The sequence below is a fragment of the Triturus cristatus genome, chromosome 12, assembly GCF_964204655.1.
Source record: "Triturus cristatus chromosome 12, aTriCri1.1, whole genome shotgun sequence".
In the NCBI taxonomy this organism is placed as follows: domain Eukaryota; kingdom Metazoa; phylum Chordata; class Amphibia; order Caudata; family Salamandridae; genus Triturus; species Triturus cristatus.
The window spans coordinates 204,376,039-204,398,534 of record NC_140595.1 but is presented as its reverse complement, the minus strand read 5'-3'; the positions used below and the strand labels follow the sequence as shown (position 1 = coordinate 204,398,534).

General features: G+C 48.3%; 1 protein-coding gene across 1 annotated transcript in view; it reads left to right on the top strand.

Moving 5' to 3' along the window:
* The window catches only part of GLG1 (golgi glycoprotein 1), a 658,311-nt gene that overhangs the window by 522,855 nt on the left and 112,960 nt on the right, over positions 1-22,496 (top strand). Inside the window, exons 20-21 of the mRNA XM_085637427.1 lie at positions 5,497-5,620; positions 8,665-8,807. Coding sequence (XP_085493553.1) covers positions 5,497-5,620; positions 8,665-8,807 — 267 coding nt within the window. The remainder of the gene's footprint in view (positions 1-5,496; positions 5,621-8,664; positions 8,808-22,496) is intronic.

Below are 22,496 nucleotides of genomic sequence, written 5' to 3'. Positions count from 1 at the left end.
CCTTTATATGAAACACCTTTTGATAAGGAACAACTTTTTGGCCCAGTAGTAGACTCTTCACTGGAAAAGATGAAGAAAGACACTGAAGTGGCCAAATACATGGGGGCGCTTCAGTCACCACAATGCCGTGGTTCCTTTCAGCGCTCTTTCTATAGAGCGGGGTCCAAGAATTTTTCCTCAGAAAATACCTCCACCTACAAGGGTAAAAACCAACCCTCTGGCTCTAAAAACAATTTCTGAGGGGGTTACAGAGGAAATAACGGTAAGGCAGAGGTTCAAACGCATGCACCTCCCCCTCCAATACAAAATAGTGACTCCCCTCTCCATCCCCCCACCGATCACCTAACACCTGTCAAGGGAAAACTGTCAAATTTCTTACCAGCTTAGCAGTCAGTAACCGACAAGTGGGTTCTGCAAATTATCTGTTCTGGTTACTGCTTTGAGTTCATCAACACTCCTCCAAACATTTCCCCAAAGTCACACAAACCATCACCGGATCATCTACACCTCCTCAAACAAGAGGTACAGTCTCTAATTTTAATAGGAGCTATAGTGCCCGTACCGCTACAACACCAAGGGTCGGACATGTACTACTTTTTCTTCCAAATACCAAAAAAGGGCAGGGGTCTCAGACCAATCTCAGAGAACTCAATCTTTTTATACAATCAGACCATTTTCACATGATCACACTTCAACAGGTACTACTTTCTGTCTACTCAAGACTTAAAAGACGCCTACTTTCATATTCCAATCCACCCTGCTCATCGCAAATTTCTCAGGTTTGTGTTAGCGGGCCAACATTACCAGTTCAAGGTACTGCCATTGGGAGTCGCCACTGCCCCCAGAGTCTTCACAAAATGGTTGGCGGTAGTAGCTGTTCATCTCGGGAGACAAAGCATCCATGTCTTCCCTTACTTAGACGTCTGGCTCATCAAAGCCAGCACGTGCCAACAGTGTCTCAAATACACTTCGATAACCATCAAGTTACTGCATCGACTAGGGTTCACAGTCAATGTGCCAAAGTCACATCTTCAGCCAGCCAATATTCAGAACTACCAAGGAGCCACTTTAGATACTCAAAGGGCTCTGGTGTTTCCCAACGCAGCCAGAATTTTCAACATTCAGGCTTTGGTTCTCCAGTTGCAGGCCAATCAATCTCTTCCAGCTTGGATTTACATGCAACTGCTGGGGATGATGGCATCTTGCATCATAATCGTCCCGTATGCCAGGCTCCACATGCGTCTGCTTCAGGAATGATTACCCAGTCAGTGGAACCAGTCCCACGGTCCATTAACCTATCTAGTGTTGGTAAGCGGCCGTACACACAATCTGTCAAAAGGACGGCCCTTCATATAGACCCGGTTCCACAGACAGTCCTAACAGCGGACGTGTCTTTAACTGACTGGGGTGCTCATCTACAGCAACACACAATACAAGGCCTGTGGAGTCACCAACATTTGCTCCACTTCAACCATTTAGAGCTCATGGCCATATTTCTAGCCATCAAAGCCTTTCAAACGCATCTGGCTGGCAAAGCTGTCCTGGTCCGTACCAACAACATGACAGCTATGTATTACATACAAAAACGGGGGAATACACTCCCTCCAACTGTCCCAGCCAGCCAAGGACATCTGGAGGTGGGTCATTCATCACAAAATCTATCTTCTAGCAGAACACCTCCCAGGAGTAGACAATCGGATGGCAGATCTGCTAAGTCGTCAGACACACCAAGTCCACAAATGGGAACTACACACTCAAGTTCTCCTCCCATTCTTTCAAATGTGGGGCTTTCCAGACATAGACCTGTTCGGCACGCACCTAAATGCGAAATCCCCAAACTTTGCGTCCAGGTATCCACACCTATTGTCCAAAGGCAATGCACTATGTATGAACTGGTCAGGGATATTTGCTTACGCTTTTCCGCCTCTCCCACTCATTCCGTAAGTGGTTCGGAAGCTCAAACAAGCGTCCCAGACACTAATCCCGGTTGCTCCACATGGGCACGTCAACCATGGTTCACAACCCTATTGGAACTCTCTGTAGTTCCTCATCAAAAACTACGTCTTAGACCCAATCTCCTCACACAGAGCCATCGAGACAACTCGATCTGGCACCTGAAGTCCTAGAGTTTGGCTATCTTAATCTACCGCCGGACTGTATGAATAGTATCAAGGAACCTAGACGTCCTACCACAAGAGCCTGCTATGCAGCAAAGTGAAAGCGGTTTGTGATTGACTGTAATAACCACATCAACCCGCTTGATGCTTCTGTCCAAAACATTATAGGCTATTTGTTACATCTACAAGGTTCCAATTTAGCATACGTTTACATCTAGCTGCAACAGCTGCATCCCTGCAAAATAAACATCTATCTCTCTTTAGAGTACCTGTCATTAAAGTGTTTATGGAAGGACTCAAAAGGGTTATTCCCCGAGACGTCCACCTGCTCCAATATGGAATCTCAACATTGTCTTCACCTGACAAATGGGTCCACCATTTGAGCCATTGCACAAATGTGAACTGCAATTTCTCACATGGAAAAATGATTTCCTGGTGGCTATCACATGACTCAGAAGAGTGGGCGAGCTTCAGGCATTAACTATAGAAGAACCTTTTTTTACAAATGCACCAAAATAAAGTGGTTTTTCGGACTGATCCTAAATTCCTTCCTAAAGTCATTTCTGCTTTTTACATCAATCTGTTGAGTTACCCATGTTCTTCCCTCAACCAGATTCGGCAGCAGAACGTGCCCTACACACATTAGATGTAAAGAGAGCATTGCTGTATTACATAGAAAGAACAAAACCTTTCCGAAACACAAATCAACTTTTTGTCTCTTGCTTCACCACACAAAGGCAATCCCATATCAAAATCAGGAATTGCAACGTGGATAGTTAAGTGCATTCAAATCTGCTACGCAAAAGCAAAACTAACATTGACAGTTCCCCCTAGAGCGCACTCTACACGCAAACTGGGGGCTTCTATGGCATTCTTAGGAAATATACCCATAGATGACCTATGCAAAGCTGCAACATGGTCTACACCTCACACATTCACAAAACACTATTGTGTAGATGTTATCAAGACAACAAGCTAGAGTAGGCCAGGAAGTTTTACGTACACTATTTCAGACCACTGCAACAGATACAGGTTAGCCACATATTTGGGAGATAACTGCTATAGAGTCTTTGCATAGCATATGATCTACAGCTCATAAGCCTCGAACGGAAAATGCTACTTACCCAGTATGCATCTGTTCTTGTCATTTAGAGCTGTAGAGCCATATGCACCCACCCACCTCCACAGGTACCTATATCTGTTGCAGTAACATCTTACTAAGATGCATGCATTCATGGACATCTCCTTTTACTACTCATACTATCTCCATTATCACCCTCTGTGGGAAAAGAATCATCTTACAATGGAGTCGATGCCCATGCACACTATCACCAAAAGGAGTCGTCACCTACCTCGAGACTGGAAAGACTTCGAAGAAAATCAAAGTGCAAACATCCGGACCCAACACTAGATGGCGAGCTATGGATAGCATATGACTCTAAAGCTCTATATGCCAAGAACAGATGCATACTGGGTAAGTAGCATTTACCTTCTCTCCATAGGAATACATTGTTTTTCCTTGAAAAATGTTTTAAGTTTAGAGTTAAATTGTATGACAACCTGACAAACTACAAAGGTGCAAAACGGATTTTACTTACCTTCTCTCTAGGAAATGTCCCAGTGTGGTATCTAGGCATATCACACAGAGTACAAAAAGTAACTTAAAAAGTATTCTGAAAAGTAATTTTGACATTTTAACTTACCTGTATTTCAATCAACTGCATTTAAACTTGCCTTCAATTGTGAGAAACTGCACAAGATTTTGCAAAGCATTTAATTCACTTACCTTTTCCAGGCTTGGCTTTGTTCTAGAAATAAAATAACCTAATATTTTTATACAAACAAAATTGGAGTTCAGTCTTTGTGTGTGTGACATCATTTGCTGATTGAGTGTGTACAACAAATGCTAAACACTACCCTCTGATAAAGCCTTACTGCTCTCCCACACTACCACAAATAGAGAGTAAGGTGCTATCCACTTTTACCCCTGCCTACCTTTGGGGTTCCACTGCACTTTGTGCACACTATACCTAATTTTGGTATAGTATATACAGAGCCAGCTTCCTACACAGGCCACTCTGCCTCACCAGATCTTACGGCCGTGACATGCCTGCTCAGAAATGTAATTTCTTGGTCTGCTTAGTCATTCTACTCTGACACCTTACGCCTGATTTAGGCTAACGTAGCTGAGTTAGGTGTTATGCCATTCACTTTCAAGCATGCTGATGTCTCTCTAGCAGTATCTGCTGTTTGCAAATGGATTTTAGTATTCCGTGACATTTAGAAACGCCCTCTACTGACCACCTTCCTCCCAAATCGTACACTTGTGTACTAAAGCATTATTTATTTGAAAGTATTCCAGGATACATCGGCGCAGCAGGACTTCTTTCAGGGTGTCTGGGAACATGCGCCAATGTGGGCACCGGTCAAGGCTTCCCGGGATGTCAAGCCATAGCAGCACCAGCGCGTGATGAGAGAGGGTGTGTGCCAGGTGGTCCACCATGGTGGTCCATATGCTAACATCAGCAGATAAGCCAGAAATCAAGTCTGGGCCACATCACATGTATTGGGGAAATAAATGTGCCTTCACAGGTTTCTCCATGTCTTGTAGGCTATACATCTATTAATGCGTGATCTTGTATAATTGGTTTGTATATTGAGGGCGCAACCAGCGTAGACTTCCTAGTTTTGTGATATCTTTGTCTATATCTAAGATAATGTCGAAGCACCTTACCCAGGTTAGCGATCTGGGAAATGTGCCAAGCACTGCAGCCCAAACTGTTTGGAGAAATTGGGGATGATCAATGTTTTGGCCATATACGTTCACTATAGTAATGTGGTGCTCTTCCAAGACTCCCTGAACAATGATAAATCAGCCTTGTGAATCTAGCACTGCATATTTGGTGAAACTGTCCCACATCTTATCATAGCTGCCACTCCACTGGAGTAGTCGGTGTGTGAGGAAAAATAGGTGATACCCCAATCTGTGCAACTCTTTGCAACATGGGTGTATGAGATTGGTTTCTTGAAGTAGTGGTACCGCCACATTGTTCCATTTCAAGTATGCCCAGACCGTGTTGTTTTGCAATGGTTGTTAAGCCCTCTGACATTACACGAGTCGTTTCAGTTTGCCCATCAGCCTAGATGGGGTGGATGGTGTGGGAGTATGTATGTTAAGAAAATGTAGTTAGAGTATCCACCAGAAAAAGATTTTCTAAAGGTAAGTTGTTTATTTTGACATCGGTATTGCTAGGTTACAGGGGGTCGGAAGGAGGGAAATTCATGGGCCACCTAACAATTTGTTTGATATTTGGATGTGGGGGTTAAATTCTGACCTGCTATGCTTTAATAATTTTCTGATGTTTTCTCATTCCTTCAGCGTTTCTGCCCTGATTCAGATCCTAAGAACATATTGCTTTGTCTAAAGCAGAATAAGAACAGTGAAACAATGGACCCCAAGTGTAAGCAAATGATAACAAAACGCCAGATCACCCAGAATGCAGGTATGTGCTTCCTTTTTACCTTCATGTATTGCTATCAGAAGAAGCAAAGGTGGCAAATCGCTTCAGTCTTCTCTTGTCAAATTTTGACCTTGATGGTATGAATGTAGTCAATCACATTTGACTTGCATTACTAACATTGAAAGCAAAATTGACTGTTTTTGAACACTACAAATTGTCTGAGGTGTATTGGTATCTGATGGCTACTTCTACCCACACCGATTCCTCACCTTTAGTATATCCTTAGGCACCAGACTAGATCTGAAGATTTTTCTTAAGAGTGTTCGTCACACTGTTCGATGTTATGCGAATAGGCAGTGTATCCATACCGCACCAAAAGTGACGGAGCAGAAACTCATTTAAGTGCCATCAGAAACTCTTAAGTGCCATCCCTAAGCGTTGACTTGGTTCCTTTCTTTCAATGCCTTCTGATACACAGCTGGAGCTTCACTCCCAGTTTTCTGTTGGTCGTGCAAGGATTTTGAAATTCTCAAACACTGTGCTAGGAAGCAACATTCCCACTTAAAAGGAGAGACTTCAAGTAGTGTGTGACTGCAAGGAGGAGATGTTTGCACAGACCTGCAGAAGGTACAACTTTAGTGCCTAGGTTCTGGTCACAACTCCCTGCAACAAGTGTGCCTTCTTGCACTCAACAGTGATCCAACAACAGGAGAAGAAACTCTGTCACCGAACAAGAGACTGTTGAAGAATAGGTCCCCTCCAGGACGCAGGTCCTGTCTGTCACAAGGTAATTCTTGCGAGATGTCTACTTTCCATTTGAAATGTTCTTGTAGGTCAAAATCAAAGTCCAAAGATAAGAGACCAAACAGAACACTACCCCATCCTGCCACTCAAAACCCCATTAAGGAGTGAGGCAATCTCAATAAAAATCACTTCTATGAGGTCCATATTATCCAAGCCGATTCTGCAAGTGGTCGTGGCGTGACTAGAATTTTCTATCTGCTTACTGCTAAATGTGGACATTCCACAGGCAGTAGATATCTGCTGCCTAATGAATGTCAGACCCCTGACTTCGTTGGGTTTCATCATAGACGAGTCAAATTCCAACTGAATCCCAAAACAATGCTTCTATTTATAGGGGCCGTTATAGAAACGGCAGTGTTGAAGGTCTTCCCCTCCCCACAGCAAGCCCAGGACATGCAAAATATGATCATGTTTCGGGAACAGTCCTGGATGGTGAGGATGGATCTGAGGCTTCTTGGTATCCTAGCCTTCATTATCCACCTCATCTCTCATACCAGTAGACACACGAGCCCTGTAGTGATTCTTCAGATTCCATTGGGCTCTGCATCATGTCTACCTTTAACTGCTTTCACATTCCAGAGGAGACAGCACAGGATCTGCAGTGTGGCTCCTGTATGCATTCTCATTGCTACCTTTACTTCCCTGGTCTCCGAAAATCAGGGCTGAATGTGCTGAAGTCTATCTAATTGCCCTCGATTTTGTCTAGTAATGTGGTACTCCGACCACCTGAGCATTTGTCCTCCGATCAGGCTACTGCTTCGGGAGCTCTTTGTCTGTGACAGGGCAGCGTCCTGCTTTAGAGTCTCTAAAACCTACCCCTTCGTGCATCAAGGTTGAATGGCAGCATCTGTAGGAGAGTGCCCCTTTTGGTAATGGTCACCCCCCACTTTTTGCTTGGTAATTGATGCAATTTTGACAGAAGTGGACTTGGACCCTGCTAATCAGGTCGCCAGTGCCAGATCCCTTTCCCTAAAAATGTTCAATTGGCAGTACCTTCAGCATCCCTCCAAGCCCCTAGTAGATGGTACCCATGGTACTGAGGATAAGAGTACTAAAGAGGGTCCCTAAGGCTGGAGCCTGTATTGTGCCACCCTAAAGGAACCCTCGTCTGCAAGAAAGTGCCCTCTTTTTGCATGGTTGCACCCACTTTTTGCTAAACTGCTGATGTACTTTGACTGAGTGTGCCCTGGGTTCCTGCTAAACAGGTCCCCAGGACCTATGTTCTTTCCCTAAAACTGCATTGAGACAACACCCAATTGGCACTCTTTGGCCACAAGTCAGTCCCTTGTAAATGATACCCCAAGTTCCAAGGGCACTATGGCCAGGGAGGGCCTCTAAGGGCTGCAGCACTTATTGTGTCACCCTTAGAGGCCCTGTATCTTTACTCACACACACCATGCCATTGCAGTCTGCGTGTTTTGGTGCAGAACATAGTGAAGAGTCGACATGGAACACATCCCTGTGTGCCATGCCTACAACCCACTGCCCTGGCTTAGATCAGTCACCCCTCTAGCTGGGTTCACTATACCAGTGGTGAGGGTACAGGTGCATGAGCCCTGTACCCCTACCATGTCCAAGTCCATTCTTAGACATTGTAAGTGCAGTGCTGCCATTAACAGTATATGGTGCTGGGAGTCTCATTACAAACGCCACAGCATCATAATGGCTACACTGAAAACTGAGAAGTTTGGTATTAAACTTCCAGCACATTAAACCCACACTGATGCCAGTGTAGGATTTAATGAAAAATGCACACAGAGAGAATCTTAGAGATGCCCCCTGAAAAACGACCTACCACTAGTGTCCATGATGAGTGGCTGCTTTCATCTGCCACCACCAGACATGTTTCTGGACCGCTGGGTCGAGAGCCTGCTGCTCTCTGGGGCCTGAAACAATGCACATCCTGGGACGAGGTGCAAAGCCTCCACCCCCAGGATGGGCAGCGTCCATGAAGGGGAAGCTTCAAATGCTTGCTGCCTTTGTGAGCTTCCCCAGGCCACTTGCTGCTTCCAGCAACTGGTCCCCACTGGTTCTGACTCCCACTTTGGGCGGTAGAACCGGTGGGAAAAACAAGTGAGCAAGAGAGGTGAGCATGTGAATCTACCACACTACATGCCACCAACAGATTCTTACAGAGTAAGTAACCGATCCCTAGCAAAAATTAGCTAACTTGTTCATCGGTCTATTTCATTAGGGTGTTTGCATGTAAGATTGTTGTGGACGTTGGAACTTGAATGTATTCCATTCTCTTGCATATTTTGTTTCCCTCTCCCTTCCTACAGATTACCGCTTGAACCCAGTGCTGAGGAAGGCCTGCAAGCAAGATATTCCCAAATTTTGCCAAAACATACTGAACAATGCAAAGGATGATTCAGAGCTAGAAGGTCAAGTTATCTCTTGTCTGAAATTGAAATATGCAGATCAGGTAATGATATTGTTGATCAAGACATCTAAGTTGATTGTGTGGGATGTGTTGAAGGACCTACATGTAGTCAGATGCCCTGATGATTTTAACAAATCACAACCTCCTCCATGCTCACTTCTAGGAAGTTAGCCAGTGCTTTCAACTGCATGAAACCTGAATGTAAATTCTTCTCTAAATCAGCCGTATTTATTCTTGTAATCTAATGTATTGCACTATTGAATATAATGTGTTAGCTCAGTAAATGGTCAACTACAAGACATCTGTGGAATCATTTAAAGTCCGATAATGGACATTGTGGTCTGTTGAAATCCTGGTCATATTAAAATTCTGCAAAGGGCCTAAAAGAGAAATCCAGTCTTGCAAAACCTAGCTAAGTGAAGAGACATTTTGTTGGAAGCATTGCTGCTGTATTGTCTTGGGGGCAAAATGCTTTTGCAATGGTTTGAAAGGTACAAGATGTGAGGTCTATGTTAACTAGATAGATGTATTTTTGTCTTGAATACACATGCAGTGATGGTCTGATTCCAAAGATACAAATCCTTCCTCTAAACACACATCACCCTCTTCTTACCTAGGGACCACTTATTCAATGCTCCACAGAGGTTAAGTGTAATAACTTGTGTGCGGAGTAAGCATTTATGAGATTTCAAATGTCTAGATCTTAATTCTGAAGTTGCCATCATCTCAGAACGATCTACTGCATGGTATCTGTCACTTGCATACAATGACGTGTCAATACTACAAATTTGATAATTCCAATTTTATCAGGTCTTTAGAATGTTTTTGCATCTGTTAATTGCAGTTATTTGCCTGTACAGTGCACGTTGTTTTATAGTTCCCAGTTTTTGGAATTAACTTAAAATGATTAGCTGAGCCAGTGGGTATTCGTTGCACTTTCATTATATGTAGATGAGAAGCTATCAGAACCCCGTAGCTCTCTGAATGATTTCAGAAATACTAATACTTAAAGAAGAAAACATTTTAAACAAAAGATATTTTGCACTTTATCAGATGATCTCTGGAATGATTCATTTTGTTTGGTATGACCATAGTTCTAGCCAAGGTGCTTACTGTTACTTGGCTTGCCCAAATATCAAACAGATCAGTTTGTGTGAATGAAGTCCTCCATTGTGGTCTACGGCGGTTTCCGTCCCTTTGCACCTATGCACCCGGATTCCCTGGTTTAGGTATTCTGGTATCTATAGGTGGGATGACTCTCCAACCTTCTGTCGTCCATGTTTTTTCCTTAGGGTCCACTGGGAAGGATCCTTCTTCAAAACTGCAACTGCGACTTTCGCGTTGACTTGTATTGAGTACGTGGCTGTGTGCCATTCTGCACACAGCCTCCGTGGGGTTCCTGGGTACTTACTTTGGGTGATCACTGGTTTCCCCAGCTCTTCTGAGTATTCTGGTGCAAGTCCTGACTTCGGTCGCAGTTCGCATTCCACATTTGTTTTGTATATGGTTTAGTCTCCCCCTAGAGACCCCTGTATGTTTTGCTTACTTATCTTTTTCCAATTTAAGTATTGTGTGTATTTGTGTTGATATCTCCGGGTAGGAGATATATCAATGTGTTAATGTGTAGTATAATAAACAGACATTTTTAAAAAATAATCTGTGTGGTTCTGTAGTAGGGGATCTCTGTGTATAGTCCTAATCTATGAATAGTCCCGCCCATGTGTGGGGACCCCGGAGCAATCAAAATATCTCTTAAGCTGTCCTGCATTTGCAAACCTGCAAAGACACTTAAGAGACAGACAAAATAATACAGCCTAATAACAATATGGCTGCGCTGGCCAGCACTTCCTCTGAAGTGAACACAAAAGCCAAAATCAAGTTTAAATGTCATTTTTATTCACATCTGACATGTTCCTTTATTGTATCACACTCCCTTCACCAAAATCCCTTTAAACAATAGGAAGGAAGGGGTGGACAGACAAGCCCTATAGGCTGTCATTATGTGTCTGCTAAAGGGATACCGTGCCTTTAAGTAACTCTCCAGAGACCCCCGGTATCCCAGGATGCACAGCCAAAGCAAGTTACTTTCAGTTCTTTTTTCCGGCTCCTGCTAGCAGGACCCTGGAGCTTGAGCTCTACCCTTTTGGGTGGATATTTGGACTAAATTTTGGATTTTTGGATAAATAGTGTGTTCATTCGACGTCTAGAGCCTTTCTCTACTGCATCCTGCATTTTGGTGCAATTTGCCCACTCTTAGCTTGGCTTTATTTGATAAATGCCCTGAGTGTGGGAGGAAAAAGGCCAAGACGGACCCACATGATGTCTGTATCCTCTGCTTGTCATCCTCACATGTCCCTGCTACATGTGCCATCTGCAAGACCTTCTCCAAGAGGACCCTGAGGGACAGGGAGAAGATTCGCCTCCAGGGACAGGAGAAGCAGAGGACAGGTGGGACTTCGGGGCATGGAGGATCTCATTCCCCTTCCTCTGTCCATGCTTCAGCCACTGGAGGGACCTCCGGGCAGAAAAAGCAGCAGAAACGACACCTACCGGCTGGTAGATCGCGTTCGACGTCGAAGGCGATGACATCGACGGCGAGAGGTAAAGCACCGGTGTGTTCGCCGTCGATCCAGGGCTCTGGATCGCGGCGTTCTCGACGTTCGTCGAGAGAGGGGCCGGCGAGACCTAGGACTAGGTCGCCGTCGAGGATTCCGCGGTCGACGTAGACACACCATCGACGTCGTACCGAGCCCCGCGATGGATCGACGCCGAGACACCGGCGACTGCCGTCGAGACAAAGGAGATCGCCGTGGAGGCGCAGGAGATCGCCGTGGAGGCGCAGGAGATTGCCGTGGAGGCGCAGGAGATCGCCGTGGAGGCGCAGGAGATCGCCGTGGAGGCGCAGGAGATCGCCGTGGAGGCGCAGGAGATCGCCGTGGAGGCGCAGGAGATCGCCGTGGAGGCGCAGGAGATCGCCGTGGAGGCGCAGGAGATCGCCGTGGAGGCGCAGGAGATCGCCGTGGAGGCGCAGGAGATCGCCGTGGAGGCGCAGGAGATCGCCGTGGAGGCGCAGGAGATCGCCGTGGAGGCGCAGGAGATCGCCGTGGAGGCGCAGGAGATCGCCGTGGAGGCGCAGGAGATCGCCGTGGAGGCGCAGGAGATCGCCGTGGAGGCGACGTCGTTTACCGTCGACGTCGAGAGACTCTCCGTCTACCCGACATTCGACGTCGAGGGGCAACCGGTTGACGTCGAGGGGACGCCGGACGGCGAGGAGAAGCCGTACGAGGTCGACGATCAGTTCGACGTCGGTGACATCTGGTAACACGTCTTCGGTGATTACGATCTCCAGTCGTGGATCTAGGAGACGACGGCGCTCCCCCTCGGTTACTTCAGCACCCGCCAAGAAGAGAAGGGTGGACGGGAGTCCGGACAGTGCTGGTCTTGGTTCTCCTGCAAGGAGTGAGGGAGCTCCGCAGCCTCTCCCGCAGCCTCTCCCTCAGCCGCTGCCTCAGAAGCCTCCTACGCCTCCTCCTCCTAAGCGGCCTACGCCACCTCCGCCGCCGCCGGTGCCTCAGCTCCCGCCGTCTCCTCGGCTACCGGCGATTCCTAAGGCTCCACGCAGACCGAGGTCACGCTCTCTCTCGCCGGAGGTCACGGAGTAGACGCAGGTCGTCCACTCACACAAGGCATGGACGACGGAGGTATAGATCTCGTTCCAGAGGCACGAGGTATACGGACTCTTCTGGCAATGGACGGCTCTCCCCCTCGCTGTTGGAGACTCCGCCTACTCGAATCTCGCCGGTGGATGATATTGCCACTTTCCAGGATGTGCTGATGAGGGGGGCGGCGAAATTGGGAATCTCTGTAGCAGTCCCGGTTCCCACTACCTCGGTGATATTTGAGATATTGCACAAGGCTCACCTGTCACGCCCCCTCCTTCCTTTGGTTCCGGGTTTGGAGGAACCAGTCATGGAGGTTTTCTTGACGCCAGCGGTGGTGAAGTCTGCTCCCTCACGGTTGCAGAAGAAGTACAGGGCCCCTGATTCGGACCCGGCGTTCCTCAGGGTGGACCCTCCCCCGGACTCTGTCATTGTGGTTGCGGCTCGTAAACAACACTCCACGACGCCCTCTTCCACGGCTCCTCCGGATAAGGAGAGCCGCAAGATGGACTCCTTGGGGAGGAGAATGTGCTCTACGTCGGCCACGACTATGAAGGCCGCTAGCGCCTCTGCCCTGCTGGGTCGCTATGACCGATCGCTTTGGGACTCTCTGCAACAGTTTGCTGCCTCCCTGCCTAGGGACAAAAGGGAGGACTTCCAGGAGGTGCTGAACGAGGGCATGATGGTCTCCAACCAGATCATCAGTGCGGCGGGGGATGTATCGTTGCTGGCGGCCCATGGGTACTGTCATGGAGTACACATGAGGAGACATTCCTGGCTGAGGCTTACCTCTCTCAAACCTGAAGCGCAGCAAAAGATTGCTAACCTGCCTTTCTCTGGCTCGACGTTGTTCGGGTCTCATGCGGATGACGAGATGGCCTGCATGAAGGCCGAAGCAGAAACCCTGAAGGCCGTGGGGTTGGAAAGACCCAAGGAGCAGAAGAAGTCATTCCGTTCCTATGGCAGGCGTTATTCTAAGCAACGCGGCCAAGGGCGCCAGTCTGGTCACCAACAACAGCACCAGAAACAACAACAGTTCCCGAGGCAGTCCTTTCAGAAGTGCCAGAGGGGCAGAGGCCAGCATCAATCCTCGTCGGGGAACAAAGGCCCGGCCGTGTCGAAGCCCTGAAAGGTCACTTCCCCCTCATCCGTTACCCGCTCCGGTGGGGGGGGGGGGGGGGGGAAGTATTCAATACTACCTGGCAGAGTGGAGAACAATAACTCAGGACAAGTGGGTGCTGAATATTGTTTGCAATGGGTACAGTCTTCGTTTCACCAGCCCGCCTCCGCAGATTCCACCAGTGCGCTCTCCCTACATGGTGCGAGAGCTACAGGGGAAGGCGGACGTTCTGTTAAAGAAGAAGGCGATAGAAACTGTTCCTTTGAGGCAAAGAGGAAAAGGCCTTTACTCCTGGTTCTTTCTCGTCAGAAAAAAGGACAAGAACGAGTTCAGGCCTATTCTAGATCTGCGTCAAGCAAACAAGTGGATCCGCAGAGAAGTTCCGTATGTTGTCCCTGCATCAGATTTACCCTCAGTTGCATCGAGGAGACTGGCTGTGCGCCATAGATCTGCAGGACGCTTACTTTCATGTGCCGATCGCACCAAAGCATCGCAAGTTCCTGAGGTTTCTGGTAGGCAACAACCATTACCAGTATACAGTACTCCCGTTTGGTCTGAAGTCTGCCCCACGGACGTTCTCCAAGTGCATGGCAGTGGTGGCAGCACACTTGCGGAAGAACAAAGTGTTTGTGTATCCATACCTGGACGATTGGCTGATCAAGGCTTCCACGTTCCGGGAAGCCCAGTGTCACTTCAACAGGACAGCTGCCTTGCTTCATCGCCTGGGGCTGCACATCAACATGTCAAAGTCAGTGCCGATCCCTGTGCTGTGTCTCCAGTACTTGGGGGCCTCAGTCAATACCTTGAACGCAAGCGTGTGTCCTTCGGAGGAGAGACGCTTATCGATCCATGGGAAGGCCCTGCACCTCCTCTCAGCCCACTCTCCTACAGTGAGGACGGTGTCCTCCTTACTGGGGTCGATGGCTTCCTGCATCTTTCTCACCCCCAATGCACGTCTGCATATGCGGCCCCTGCAGGAGTGTCTGGAGGATCAATGGGACCAGTGACGGGGGCGTTGGGAGGACACGATTCATCTGTCCCAACACGCTCTCCAATCTTTGAAATGGTGGTGCTCCTCGGAGAATGTTTGCAAGGGGACTCCTTTTCACAAGGATATTCCGGTCCAGACCATAGTGACCGATGCGTCTCTCCAGGGCTGGGGAGCGCATTCGGGCCCTCTTCAGATTCAGGGGATATGGTCACAGACGGAGATGACTTACCACATCAACTTTTTGGAACTCAGAGCAGTACACTTGGCCCTGAAGGCGTTACATCCCTCATCACGACGAACTCCCTGCTAGTTCAGACGGACAATACTACTACCATGTATTACCTCAACAACCAGGGGGGCTCCCGTTCACGCACGCTGTCTCGGGAGGCACAGACGATCTGGAATTGGCTGGTGGCCAGGAACCTCACGATCACGGCAACCCATCTGCCGGGAGTGCAGAATGCCCAAGCCGATGCGCTCAGCAGGCTCGTTCAAGAAAATCACGAGTGGGTGCTAAACGACGAAGTGCTAAGAGACGTCTTCGCAGAATGGGGCACTCCGGACATAGATCTGTTCGCTATGGCAGAAAACAGCAAATGCCGCGACTTCGCGTCCAGGTACTACCAACCAGGGACACTGGGGAATGCCCTATGGATCAGCTGGTCCAACAGCTTTCTCTACGCCTTTCCGCCCATTCCCCTGATTCCGGCGGTGCTGATCAAGCTGTCGCAATCCAGAGCCAGGATGATCCTGATTGCGCCGGAGTGGCTGAGGCAATGGTGGTTCACCGACCTTCTTCACCGGTCTGTTCTGCCTCACTGGCGCCTGCCGTGTCGGCCGGACCTTCTCACGAAGTTCGGAGGACAGATGGTTCACCCCAATCTCTCGTCCTTTAGTTTGGCAGCATGGCTCCTGAGCTAGTGCAGTATGGACACTTGAACCTACCTCAGGACTGTATGGAGATCTTGAAAGAGGCGAAGAGACAGTCTACGAGGACTTCTTACGCCTATAAGTGGAAGAGATTCTGCTTATGGTGCAAGGCAAAGGACATTGACCCTACATCCTGTAAAGAAGATGTTATTTTGCCTTATCTGCTGCAGTTAGCTCAATCTGGGCTTAACTTTCAGTCTATTAAAGTTCATCTCGCAGCTTTGACTGCGTATAGAAAGGGCCCTTCCCAAACCTCATTTTTTCAAATCCCTTTGATTAAAGATTTTTTGGAGGGTTTGCGTAAGGTGTTTCCCCCTGTTAGACGACCTTCTCCACCATGGGAATTGAACGTGGTGTTGTCCAGATTAATGAGGGAGCCTTTTGAGCCCATTCATAAGGCTTCTTTGCAGCATTTGTCCTGGAAGGCTGCCTTCCTTGTGGCCATTACATTGGCCAGGAGGGTAAGTGAGATTCAGGCTCTGTGTTGTCAAGAGCCGTATACTGTATTCCATGCTTCTAAAGTAGTGATGCGTACTCATCCTACATTTTTGCCTAAAGTGATATCTGATTTCCATGTGAATCAAATGATAACTTTGCCTACATTTTTTCAGCATCCCTCCTCTCCGGCGGAGAGGTCTCTGCATTCACTAGATGTGCGTAGGGTGTTGAAATTCTATCTAGATAAGACAAAAGACATCCGCAGGTCGGATCAACTGTTTGTGAATTATGGTTCAGTAAGAACTGGTCTAGCTACCTCAAAACAGTTCATCTCCAGATGGATTGTGTCCTGTATTCAGCTTTGTTATCAGAAAGCTAATAAGACGTTAGGGGGTAAGCCTACAGCGCATTCGACTAGGGGCAAAGCAGCGACTACAGCTTTGCTTAGGAATGTTCCGATTGCTGACATTTGTAAGGCTGCCACCTGGAAGTCGGTCCATACGTTTACAAAGCATTACTGCCTGGATTCTGATGCTAGGGCAGATGCGCAGGTTGGACAGGCTTCGCTGAGGAATTTGTTTGCACAGTAGTTTGTTGGTGTTTGGTTTTTACTCCGCCGCTGTTTGTTGGTTGGGATGGGCTTGCCATTCTATTCATAGATTATGACTATACACAGAGATCCCCTACTACAGAAGGAGTAGTTTCTTACCTGTAACTCCAGTTCTGTAGTAGGGGTATCTCTGTTATAGTCATAAGCGACCCTTCCTCCTCCCCGGTGGAGTAAAACTGGCAGTATCAGGCCTGTTATACACCTTCAAAAAGAACTGAAAGTAACTTACTTTGGCTGTGCATCCTGGGATACCGGGGGTCTCTGCAGAGTTTCTTAAAGGCACGGTATCCCTTTAGCAGACACATAATGACAGCCTATAGGGCTTGTCTGTCCACCCCTTCCTCTCTATTGTTTAAAGGGATTTTGGTGAAGGGAGTGTGATACAATAAAGGAACATGTCAGATTGAATAAAAATGACATTTAAACTTGATTTTGGCTTTTGTGTTCACTTCAGAGGAAGTGCTGGCCAGTGCAGCCATATTGTTATTAGGCTGTATTATTTTGTCTGTCTCTTAAGTGTCTTTGCAGGTTTGCAAATGCAGGACCGCTTAAGAGATACTTTGATTGCTCCGGGGTCCCCGCACATGGGCGGAGACTATTCATAGATTATGACTATAACAGAGATACCCCTACTACAGAACTGGAGTTACAGGTAAGAAACTACTCCATCATTTAATCTACACTAGAGGGTTAGATCTGGTAAAACAATCTGCTTAACACTCCTTCTGGACTACGCCTGAAGGCTGGCATCCACAGCCATCATTTAGAGAGCTTTCTATGGTTATCTAAAACCACTAAAATCACCATAAGGGTTGCCTGAATCAGTGCCAGGTGCTTCACTTAAATGTGTGCACCATATACTAAGCCAGCCTCCTTCAGGGCCTATGTAAGAATTCTGATGGTTACAGATGAGGATCAGGAAACGGAGTGATCCTCTCCTGACCTCCTCTCATACAGTCCAAAAGATGGGTCAGTTGATGGAGTGGTCTACTCGGACACCCTCTCTGCCCAACAGCAGGCTGACTGCAGGCAAGTCCTACAACAGCATGTTGAGCTCTTCTCCTTAACCCCTGGACAGACACAATGTTGTAACCTTGATGTGGACACTGGAGACGCCTTGCCCATCAAAACCAAGATCTATAGGCAGTCTGGCCAAGTTAAGGAGAGCATCAAAGCTGAAGTAATGAAGATGCTGGAGTTAGGGATTATTGCACCCTCTGAGTCCCTGGGCCAGCCCAGTGGTCTTAGTCCCCAAGCCTCATCCACAGGATGGAAAGAGAAAAATTAGGTTTTGTGTGGACTACAGAGGCCTGAAATACTGTCACCAAGGCAGATGCTCACCCTATACCCAAGGCTGATGAGCTGATAGACCGAATGGGTGCAGCCACATTTCTCAGTACCTTTGACTTAACTGAAGAGGCACCTGTAAATCACCCCTAGAGAAGGTCTTACAGCCCTGACGCAGGATGCACTATACCAATTGTTAGGGCATAAATGCATGAGCAGATATGCCTCTATAGTGTCCAAGTCCATTCTTAGACAATATAAGTGCATAGGTAAGCCACACTGAGTACAAGGACTGGGAACTTGCAAATACAAGTTGCACTGCTCTGTGATGGCTTCTTCGAATCCCAAGATGTTTGGTACCAAACATCTCAGATTGAGCCCACACTGATGACATTGTTGGATTCATTAACTGGTCTGCATCAGCCTGCCACTTCCAGACATGTTTTTGACCACCTGAGATGGGAGCCTTTGGCTCTCATGGGTCCGAAACAAAGCCTGCTCTGGGTGGAGGTGCTTAAACCTACCCTCAAGCAGGAACAGCATTCAAAGGCGAAGAGCCTTAAAGGCTTCCTGCCCTTTGTTATGCTTGCCAGGTCCTCTCCAGCTAGTGAAGATGCTAACCCCCCTGACCAAGCCCCACTTTTGGCTGCAAGGTCAGCAGGAAAATCAGTAAGCAGATGTGTGTCCCTTTTTAGCCAAGACCACCCCTAAGGTGTGATAAGCTGAAATGACCCCCTCCTTTGAACATCCTCCATATTGGTTGCGAGTAGTGTTAGGGGTATGCCCCCTCTCCATAGGGAGTGGACATATAAAGGTTGTAGTCACTTTAAAGCTAAGTAGCCCATTGGCTACTACTTGCCAGCATCTATAACGCCCCTAAATTGAGCATTTAGGGTACCCCTGAACCTTGAGTCTTAGATTCCGGGTGACCTAAAGAAGGACCAGAGAGCTGTACCAGCAGTGTAGACTCCAGACTGCAACTGACTTTTCCCCAGCCCCACCGGCCTGTCTGCATCCCTCAAAGAAACCTGCGAACCCAGTGACATACAAAACCCTGGGAAGACTACCTGCCTTCCCCCAAAGACCAAGAACGTCTGAGGACAGGGCCCTGTCCACAAAAACAAAAAAACAAGAGCTCCAGTGCCCCGCTGACAACCAAACCTCCAGACCTACCTCCGCACTAGACGCCCCCGGCCCTAGTCAAAGTGGCCTACCCTTCCCAAGAATGTTTCTAGCGGTCCTGAGCCCGAGTCCACTCCAGTGTGACCTCTCCTGAACTCCACATCGACTCCTGCAGCCTCAACAAGAAGGGTCCTCCAACCTTGACTGGCTCCGGTAAGACTTTTCAGACCTCTAAAGACTCCCCTGCACCCACAGTCCCTTAGGGAGCTCCACCAACTGTGCCCCCGCGTTCTTCAGGATCCCAACTTAACTCCAGAGCCACCAGTTTACTTCGAGCTTTCTGGTCCGAGCCTGCAGCCTTTGTTCGAAATCTTCACTCGCCATTGATTTGTATTGGACACCCTATGCTGTGTTGGCACTCTGCACCCGGCTGCCTCAAAAGAGAGCATTAGTATTATCTCCTTGAGCCTCTGTAAAGCCTCTGGGGATCCACTGGACTCTGTGCACACTATACCTTACTTTGGTATAGTACATACAGAGCCAGCTTCCTACAAGTTGGATTTGAAGTCCCAGTGGACACTGCATCAAGGGAATGTCTCCAACCTTGTCCAGATATCGGAGGGAACTGCAAAAGATCTGTAGTGGTGACTGACCAGTCACGATTGGGTCAGTGGCAGACACCTCTCCTTCGCAACCCAGAGCTGACTGTAGTGACAGGTGTGATACTCCTGGATTGAGACGGCCAGATTGGAGAATTGGTGATCAGAAGACTGGTCTCCAGCAGAGTCTCTGCTTCACATCAACCTGTTGGAGTTGAGTGATTTGCCTGTCTATTGAAAGCCTCTCTTTTATCAATGAAAGGCTGATAAAGATGTTCACGGACAACACCCCTGCCATGTGGCATTGCAACAAAGAGTGCTGGTAAGGTCGTGAACCCTGAGTCCAGAGGGCCTGCGTATCTGGACATACCTGTAATGTCAGGGCATATTCCTTGTGGTTCAACATCTGATGAGTCCTCTGAACACCAGAGCATACAAACTCCGCACAGGATGCCTAACTGATCACAAATAGCATCTCCATCCAGAAGTGACGCAAGGTCTCTTCAGAGATTGGGGAGAACCTTGGTTTGCTCTATTCACGACCGCCGAGAACACGCAATGTCATCACTTCCGCGTGCTGGAGTTTCCAAAGCGACTCTCGCTTGGAGGCACTTTTAGTCTCCACTGGAGCTCAGACCTCCTGTACACCTTTCCACTGATTCCACTCCTGCCCAAAGGTCTAAATAATGAACAGGAACAACGGGTCCCTTGTCCTTGTGAGTTCGGATTGGGCACGGAGAGTATGGGATCCTGAACTCATGGGCATCGTTCCTCCAATCAGGCTGCTCCCTCTGGAGGGTCTCCTGTCACAGCAACGGGGCAGGGTCCTGCATCTGCACATGAGCTGCCTTCGTGCATGAAGTCCCTCAATCAGGACAGTATGACAATTTCTCTGCCAGTGGATTCCTCACCTTGTGAAATATCCCCTGCGCCAGCAACATTCGGAAACTTTTGTAGCAGTCCATGCCGATGAGGTTGAAGACTACGTCACAGACATGGCTCCGCTTGCGACTCCGCTGACGTCACCGGCTCCATAAGAAGACCTCGTCGGCGTGATGACGTCAGTTCCTTTTTTTCCGCGCCGTCGACGCCAACGGATTTCGGGAATCTCTCTGTAGCTATTCTTGTTACTTTGTTTTCTGCTGGTTTCTCTTTGTCTTCTTCAGTGAAAATGTCGACGAAGTCTGGATTCAAACCTTGTCGAGAATGTGGGAAACACATGTCGATAACGGATCCGTATGACGACTGCGTGTGGTGCCAGTCTTCGGACCATGATGTTGAAGGATGCTCTTGCTGCCGCAAGATGAGCTCCAAGGCTCTTAAGGAAAGGAAAGCAAAGCTCTTCAATGCCAAGATGAAGGAAGAAAAAAGAGGCAGCAGGAAGTCTAGGTCGAGGTCAAGGTCGAGGTCGGCGTCAAAGTCGACTTCGGGGCATGCTTCTAAATCTAGGAAGCACAAGAAGAGGAGGCATTCATCTCGACGTCACTCGGATAGGGATGCGGCTCCGAGATCGACGTCGTCCTCCCGACGCCGGAAGGACTGTCTCCCTCGCCCGTTCCGGATTCACCTATTGGCCTGTCGTCACCTGTGGCTTCACCAGTACATTCTCCGGCTCCATCTCCGGCTTCGTCCCCGGTTCCAGCTCCGGGAGAGCCTTGGGCGCCGCTGATTCCACCGTCGGCGCCGATTGGCCCGAGTCTGGTGAAGCCTGAGCAATATCCTGCGTTTCCAGGACCAGGTCAGGACCCTACGCATTACCTTAATGCGATGTATGGAGTCATCTCCAGAGCCATGTACCCCTCTGGTGCACCTTTGGGTCCTGTGGCTTTTAGTTTGGGGGTTGCCCAAGCCTATCCTCCGGCTCCCTTCATGCAGTTTTTCCGGCGACGCCGTCTTGGCATCTATCGGCGCCGAGTACATCTACGCCGCTCCCTTCTTCACCGGCACCGACTCAACATGGTTCGACGCCGGCTGTTCCATTGGATCTGCGCTCGGCTCCTGCGCCGTCGGATTCAATCATGGCGCCGCCGACTCCAGTTGTGAGGATCAGGTCTAGGAGGGAGGCCCAAAGGGAGCTGGATGAGCAAAGATACCTGTTGGAGGAAGTAGAGGAAGGGGAGCTCATGGAATCGGATGATGTATTTGATGAGTTGAAAGAGGCTAGTGACCTGGACTTATCACCTGAATGGGAGATTACTCCTTCTTCTGACCTTCCTTCAAAGGATGTGGCTCCATACCATGCCGTTATAAAGAAGGCAGCTGAACTTTTAGATCTGCAATTGCCTTCTGCAGAGTTCAAGCCCAACATCTTGACAGAAGTTCTGCATTCTCCTACTGCTGTTTCGGAGCCTTTACTCCCTTTTAATGACGCAATTATAGAGACATTGATGGAGGTGTGGCGTAAGCCCTTTTCTGCTCCGGCAGTCTCTAAAGTTATTGCCAGGAGGTATAGGGCAGCTCCGGGGGACCCAGACTTTTTGACATCTCACCCATCTCCGGAGAGTCTGGTGGTTCAGGCTGCCTGTTCCAGGAAATAATCGGGTTCTTTTCCCCAAGTCCCGAGTGACAGGGAGGCGAAGAAACTGGGTCAGTCGGCCAAGGTCTTTTCTTCTGCCAGCATGGCCCTTAAGTCGACGAATGCCACCTGTCTTTTGGGCCGGTATATACATGCACTTATGGACTCAGCAAAGCAGCTGGCCCCTAAGCTATCTGAAGAGGATAGGATAGGTTTCAATGAGGTCCTTTCGGATACCCAAGCGGCAGCACGTCCGGTAATCCAGAGTGGCTTGGATACAGCTGACTCTGTTGCAAGAGTCATGGGATCTTCTGTTGCCACCAGGAGGAGGGCGTGGCTTAAATCTTAGGAATTCTCCCCTGGTGTTCAGTCAACGCTTTTGGACTTTCCTTTGATGGTTCCGGACTTTTTGGCAAGAAAGCGGATGCTGCGCTTGAACGATTTAAAGAGAGTAAGGCCA